The sequence below is a fragment of the Triticum dicoccoides genome, chromosome 5B (genome assembly GCF_002162155.2).
Source record: "Triticum dicoccoides isolate Atlit2015 ecotype Zavitan chromosome 5B, WEW_v2.0, whole genome shotgun sequence".
Classification (NCBI taxonomy): domain Eukaryota; kingdom Viridiplantae; phylum Streptophyta; class Magnoliopsida; order Poales; family Poaceae; genus Triticum; species Triticum dicoccoides.
The window spans coordinates 532,477,552-532,485,350 of NC_041389.1; the positions used below are offsets into that span (position 1 = coordinate 532,477,552).

Here is a 7,799-nt window from a genome sequence, read left to right on the forward strand (position 1 = left end):
ATCCAGATGACTCTGAGTCTCAATCTGGATACATATTGAAAGTGGGAGCAATCAGCTAGAGTAGCTCCATGCAGAGCATTGTAGACATAGAATATTTGCAAAATACATACGGATCTGAATGTGACAGACCTGTTGACTAAACTTCTCTCACGAGCAAAACATGATCACACCTTAGTACTCTTTGGGTGTTAAACACATAGCGATGTGAACTAGATTATTGACTCTAGTAAACCCTTTGGGTGTTGGTCACATGGCGATGTGAACTATGGGTGTTAATCACATACAGATGTGAACTATTGGTGTTAAATCACATGGTGATGTGAACTAGATTATTGACTCTAGTGCAAGTGGGAGACTGAAGGAAATATGCCCTAGAGGCAATAATAAAGTTGTTATTTATATTTCCTTATATAATGATAAATATTTATTATTCATGCTAGAATTGTATTAACCGGAAACTTAGTACATGTGTGAATACATAGACAAAAACATAGTGTCCCTAGTATGCATCTACTTGACTAGCTCGTTAATCAAAGATGGTTATGTTTCCTAACCATAGACATGTGTTGTCATTTGATGAACAAGATCACATCATTAGGAGAATGATGTGATGGACAAGACCCATCCGTTAGCCTAGCATTATGATCGTTACGGTTTCATTGCTACTTCTTTCTTCATGACTTATACATGTTCCTCAAACTATGAGATTATGCAACTCCCGAATACCGGAGGAACACCTTGTGTGCTATCAAACGTCACAACGTAACTGGGCCCTCTCGGTAATGCTCATCACTATAAGCCTTGCAAGCAATGTGACTAATGGGTTAATTGCGGGATGAAGTATTACGGAACGAGTAAAGAGACTTGTCGTTAACGAGATTGAACTAGGTATGATGATATCGACGATCGAATCTCGGGCAAGTAACATACCGATGACAAAGGGAACAACGTAGCGGTTTGACCGATAAAGATCTTCATAGAATATGTAGGAGCCAATATGAGAATCCATGTGCCGCTATAGGCTATTGATCAGAGATGTGTTTCGATCATGTCTACATAGTTCTCAAACCCGTAGGGTCCGCACGCTTAACGTTCGATAACGATTTGTACTATGAGTTATGTGTTTTTGATGACCGAAGTTTTTTTGGAGTTCCGGATGAGATCACGGATGTGACGAGGAGTCTCGGAATGATCGAGACATAAAGATTGATATATTGGACTATGTTATTCGGACACCAGAAGAGTTCCGAGTGGTTTCGGGTAAAAACGGAGTGCCGGAGGGGTTACCGAAACCCCGCGGGGAAGCAATGGGACAACATGGGCCATAGGGGAGAGAGAGGGCAGCCCACATAGCGGAGGTTCCCCCCCTAGGGGTTCCGAACAGGACAAGGGAAGGGGGCGCGACCCCCTTTCCCTCTCCCTCTCCCTTCCTTCCCCTCTTCCTCCAGGTGGAATCCTACTAGGACTTGGAGTCCTAGTAGGACTCTCTTCTCCTGGTGCGCCCTGCAAGGGCCGGCCGGCCTTCCCATCTCCTCCTTTATATATGGGGGCAGGGGGGCACCCCAAAGCACAAGACCAAGTTTTGCCTTAGCTGTGTGCGGTGCCCCCCTCCACAGTTACACACCTCGATCATATCGCCATAGTGCTTAGGCGAAGCCCTGCGCCGGTAACATCATCATTACCGTCACCACGCCATCGTGCTGACAGAACTCACCCTCGTCCTCAACTAGATCAAGAGCACGAGGGACGTCATCGAGCTGAACGTGTGCTGAACGCGGAGGTGTCGTACGTTCGGTACATGGATCGGTTGGATCACGAAGACGTTCGACTACATCAACTGTGTTACTAAACGCTTCCGCTTTCGGTCTACGAGGGTACATGGACACATTCTCCCCTCTCGTTGCTATGCATCTCCTAGATAGATCTTGCGTGATCATAGAATTTTTTTGAAATTACTACGTTCCCCAACACCACGTTCTATCCCCGTCCTGATGGTGCGTCTAAAATCGTGAGAGGGTGTGTGGATGTGTGTCTTCATTCGGGTGTTTACATGTTTGATCCTTCTGATCTGCGACTTTCTTCATCGACGATGGTTGCTACTCTGGTACGTTGGTACTATGGGGCCTTAACCCGATGACTTCCCGACTGTCTAATACAACAAGGTTTGGCTGGCTCCGGTGAAGGAGTGGCGATGGCGGTGGCGCGCCTTCTGCTCGGTCCAGTGCTTGTAGTCGTTGTTTTCTGAGAGTGCTTGTAGTCTTTGTAGTAGTCGTTGTAGTCGTTGTTAGATGGTCCACGAACATGGTTGTAATTTTTATTATCTCTGTTGTTTTTTGTACTGTCATGATTGAAGATGAATTGATTGGAAATTTCTTGATTTTTTGAAAAGAAAGTTTCGTTTCAGGAAACAAAAGAATAGCCACATTGGATACATATATATACCTAATTAAAATAAAAAATAGAACAAACAAAAGCACATACATTGTGTACGAGCTTAATTACAGCTCTTCATTTTGTGTACTGCGAAAACAAATCGAATGGTGTGTGCTACGTAGTACGTGACCACATCATAGGTTCAGCTGGAGTAGGCCAAGTAAGTCTTGATGTCCGAGGTGGAGAAGCCGTTGAAGTTGGAGCCGGAGGCGGTGGTGTAGGCGCCCATGTCGTCGAACACGAGCCAGTCCCCCACGCTCATCTCTGGCAGCTGGTACCCGGTCACCACCGTGTCGAGGGAGTCGCACGTCGGCCCGAACACCGTCGACGTGTACGTCTTCTCGCCGGCGCGCGGCACGGCGAGCGGCCTCGGGTGCGGCACGTAGTGGTCCATGGGGATGCAGCTGAGGGTGCCGTAGAGGCCGTCGTCGATCCAGTACTCGCGTACCTCGCCGCGAGTGCGCTTCCCGATGACCCGAGCCGCCATCGTGAAGGCGGTCTCGGCGAAGTACCTCCCCGGCTCGCCTATCACCTCCACGGAGGGAAGCTCCCCGAAGTAGCGCTCGAGCGCCGCGTTGATGACCGCGGCCGCCTCGTCGAACGCCGGGCCGGCCATGAACCCGCCGCCGATATCGAGCACGCGCATGGGCGGCATGCCGAGCCCGGCTGCCGCGTCGAAGACCCCGCGCGCGGCCTCAATGGCGCCCCGGTACACGTCCGTGTTGGACGCGCCGCTGCCGACGTGGAACGACACGCCGGCCACGTTGAGCCCCTCGCGCTGGGCAGCGCGGAGGAGCGGTAGGACCTCGTCCGCGTGCGCGCCGTACTTGGTGCCGAGGTCCACCCGGGCCTCGCCGCCGTCGGGGCCCTTGATGCGGAGGATGAGCTCGCAGCCCGGGTGGCAGCGCTTGACCTTGACCACCTCCTCCTCGGAGTCATAGGTGGTGAGGTTGACGCCCACCTCAGCGGCGTACTCGAGGTGCGCCTCCGGCTTGCACGGGTTGGCGTACACGATGCTGCCGGGCTGCACGCCGAGAGCGAGCACAGCCTCGATCTCCCTGCGGCTGGCGCAGTCGAAGCCGGCCCCGAGCGCGGCCAGCGCGCCGAGTAGCGCCGGCTCCGGGTTGCACTTGACGGCGTAGCAGGCGCGCACGCCGGGGAGCGCGCGGCGCCAGCCGCGGTACAGGTCGACGACCCGGGCGAGGTCGAAGACGTAGAAGGCGCTCCGCACGCCGCCGGCCGCGATGGTGCGCATGAGCGCGGCGACGGCGTCCTTCTCCTTGAGCGCGTCCCGGCGGAACGCGAGCACCTTCTTGTCCTTCACCCCCGGCGCCACCAGCACCGCCTGCATCGGGCTGCTCCCAACCATCTCGACGACGGATGCGACTGTGAATATCTCACTTAAACAATGAGAGCCTAGCTCTGCGTGGTAAGTTACGGTTTCTCGGGGCGTGGCACGTGCACGAGCAACTGTGTGAAGTGCGGCGAGAAGATCGCTGGCTCGGGGAATGCCTCTTGGCGTGTGTGGCTTGTTGGTTGCGACGGACTCGGCGTCTTATATAGCGCTCTGGTGCCTCTGCCGGCGGCTTGGTGGCGAAGGATGAACCTAGAAGAAGTGGCCGGGTTAGGTTAGGTGGTGCGCGGTCAGAGAGCTCCGACGCTGCGGCAGGTGTGCAACGGTAGGTAGGCTGGCGCACTAGCTGGGGGAGCGCGCGCGCGCTGGGGGCGGCATCCCGTCCCCCGTCCCCCGTTGTCTCTGAAACGGTGCGGTGTGGTGTGCGGCCCAGCGCCAACGACTCTGAACATTTCGTCGCTTGCTGCGGCTGGTTCGAGGACTCTTCTTCGTTGCTTTGCTAGATCCGGGACTCTGTGTCGGGTCCGGTCAAACAAAATGGGAAGGTGCGCAGGGTGTTCTTTATTCGGCTGCAATTTCAAAAGGGCTTCTGTGACATGTTCGCGGCACGTGTTGCCGAGGCTCTGGCCATTTTGGGCAGGCAAGCCGAAGCTTGGGCTTGGGACGTCTTGGGCCCTGGACCTCTTACTTTGCATGGCCTGGTTTCCATCATTTCTAAGAAAAAAACGAGAAAAGCTTCCAATGTACTGTATTCATCAAACACAATTGCAGTAAAGTAAATAAATAAATACATTGATGTACATAGACCACCTACCGATGACTACAAGCACTGCAGCAAGTCGGAGACACGCCGCAGTCATCTTCTTCTTCATCAGAGCAGGGCAAACCTTATTGTAGTAGACAGACAAAAAACATTATGTTAAGGCCCTAAGGGCAACTCCAACGCGAACCCTTAAACCGCCCGCAACTGTCCGGACTGACCGGTGGGAACGCGGTTTGCCATCCAAAGTGGGCCTGTATCGGTTTGCCGAGAGGTCCAGAAGGGGGAAGGGCTTTGCGGGAGTCTAGTTAGCAGCCACACATGTTTCTGACCACCCTGGCCCACCCAAAACCCTTCTCGGACCCCGAGCCTCCATCCTCCTCATTTTTCTCTCCTTCCTTCTTTCTCTCCCGCCTTCGCCCACGCTCCACCACCCCGGCCGCCACGCCACTCCTGCTGGAACTCTACGTCTCCGTCACCTTCAGTGTTCTAGTCGGGCTCCACCCCACATCTCCTCCATCGACATTCAACCCCTCTCCTCCGATCGCTCTGACATGTACCATCCGCTACCACTATACTCATCGTGCCCGACAACTGTTCGATGAATTGTCGGAGCTAAAAAAAGTCGTCCCTTCTTTCAAGCAATGGATTCCGATTTGGAGTACATATACGAGCACTATGTTGAGTCGTCCAACGGCTCCTCCGACAAGGAGGACTACACGGATGAGTCGGCGATGATGCAGGAGGTTATTGAAGACGCCGGAGCGTGTAGAGGAGCATGTTCTTAATTTCAAGGGAACGATCAAGGGTCAGCGAGTGCTCCCCCGCAACAGGTCGTGCGGCCATTTGACACTGATGGACGACTATTTTTCCCCAATGCACTCTTCATTGACTATTTTCATCGACGCGTTCGGATGCGCAAGACTGTATTCGATCATTTGTACCATGGCGTTCGGTCCTGTGATGACTACGTCATCTTATAGAAGGACATCGTGGGAATGTAATATTTAAACTTTTTAAAATTTGAATTACTGTTGCATGCGGCAATTTGATCGTTCATACTCTATGTGTGGCTATTTGAACAATTGTACTCTATGTATGCGGCTATTTGAACATTTGGACTTTCAAAAAAATTAAGGAAGCCGAATGTATGCGGGCAGCATTGGATGGCCGCCTCCCGCATTCGTGTCTGCGGACGGATGCAGGAGAAAATTTGCAGGTCGGCGTTGGAGATGCACTAAAGGACTAACACACTAGAACAACCATTGCCCATGAAGAAAAATTTAAATCGCAAGGATCCAACCTGCACACACATGAACACATGCGAATATAGACTGTAGCAAAGTAGATCCATCAAAGATAATCACCAATTAAATCCTGCAATATCTGCTGGAGGTACATCTCCACACGTCCTCCAACGATACTAGGTGCATCACCGGGACGGGTTTTAAGCAGGGAGAACCTTATTCCATCTACATGGAGCCACTGTCGTCTCGTTTTTCTAAGTAGAACAGAAACCCTAAAAAACTTTAAAAAACACCTAAAAACAAGAAGGAGCCTTTCCTTTTTTTTGCGGAAAAACTTTCAATCTATTCATCTTCAATCATGGTAGTACAACGGACACTAGAAATAATAAAAATTACATCCAGAACCGTAGACCACCAAGCGACGACTACAAGCACTGAAGCGAGCCGAAGGCGCGCCGCTGTCATCGCCCCTCCCTCGACAGAGCCGGGCAAACATTGTTGTAGTAGACAGTCGGGAAGTCGTCGTGCTAAGGCCCCATGGAACCAATGCACCAGAACAGCAACCACCGCAGATGAAGAGTGTAGATCAAAAGGATCCAACCTAAAGACACACGAACGAAGACGAACGACGAACAGATCCGAGCAAATCCACCAAAGACAGATCCGCTGGAGACACACCTCCACACGCTCACCGATGATGCTACACACATCACCAGAACGGGGACTAGACGGGGAGACCTTTATTCCATCTTCAGGGAGCCGCCGCCATCTCGCCTTCCTGAACAGGACATAAACCCTAACAAAGCTCGAAAAAAAATATGAAAGCGGAACCCTCCCACCGGCATGGGCCGAGATCCACTCCGCCTCCATGGCCCTAAGGCCACCGGAGACGGGACGGACCGGCACCGGCGCCGGTGGGAGGCAAAGAACCCTAGTTTTGGGGAGGCGGCGGCTGGCTACGAGGCGATCCGAGCGAGCTTTTTTTTGAGGGAGAGCGAGCGACGCGTTGGATGGATGGTTTGCTCAAGAAGGAGCCTTTCCACCGATAATAATCGGGATCCATCATGCAACCATGGCCCTAAGGCCATAGAAAACGAGGGAGATCGGCGACGGCGTTGACAGAGGCGGGAAAAGACTCACGTGGGAGTTGCTCGTGGGAGAAGGAAGGAGGAAAACGTTCCGCGTGATTGTAGTACACGTCAACTTGGTGAAATTCCATCTCCGCTGGCTCCTTCTTCGGCGGCGAGCCGATCTAGCGCCAAGAGAGTAAATCTCGGGTATACAATTCAGTTCAGTATTTTCATGATATTTTGGGTGTTATTGGTGGTAGCAATTTGATGGTGGACACTGCGTTGGGTGGATAAATATCCCACTTCCCATGACTCTAGCCTATTGGCCCTGTTTGGATACTCTAACTCGGTTAGAGATTAGAGTTAGATTCTAACCCAGAACTAACCCAGAACTAACTCTAACCCAAAAGGTGTTTGGATAGTAGAGTTAGATTGACAATCTCAATCATTTGGCTACTTTAGACCCTATTTCCTGCCGGATTTGATGTGGCCGGCTCTTATGTGGCCTCCTCCCACTCACGATTGACATAAACAAATGATCTTTACAAATCAAGGGTCCAAAACATAATAAATTTTATTTTGTCCATGCAAATGAGCTTGCTAACTCCTCCACATCATCCTTGCACAAGAACATCTGCAACAAGAGAGGAGGCTGAACAGGGTGTTCTGATCCAGTTCATTAGCTTCACACTCTGATTCAGTTAATGTTCTTCACATTTGACTCTCTTTCTTATGTAAAATGCATCAGTGGTTTCTTTTAACCATCACTGCCAGCTCTGTTAACATAAAATAGTACAAAATCTAGCTATGAACTAATCATAAGTTCCGCCAAGAAATCTAGTTATGGACTACTCTTGCTGACTTGTTGCTCACTAGCTCACTCCATTCGGCTCCGATCACTCCTACTTGACAGATCGAACCAAATAAATGGAGGG

General features: G+C 51.4%; 1 protein-coding gene across 1 annotated transcript; it reads right to left on the reverse strand.

Moving 5' to 3' along the window:
• Positions 1–2,404: 2,404 nt before the first annotated feature.
• On the reverse strand, positions 2,405–3,950 carry LOC119311396 (ornithine decarboxylase-like). Its single transcript, XM_037587035.1, has one exon. The coding sequence runs from the start codon at positions 3,800–3,802 to the stop codon at positions 2,576–2,578; it is 1,227 nt and encodes a 408-aa protein (XP_037442932.1). The 5' UTR covers positions 3,803–3,950; the 3' UTR covers positions 2,405–2,575.
• Positions 3,951–7,799: the final 3,849 nt, after the last annotated feature.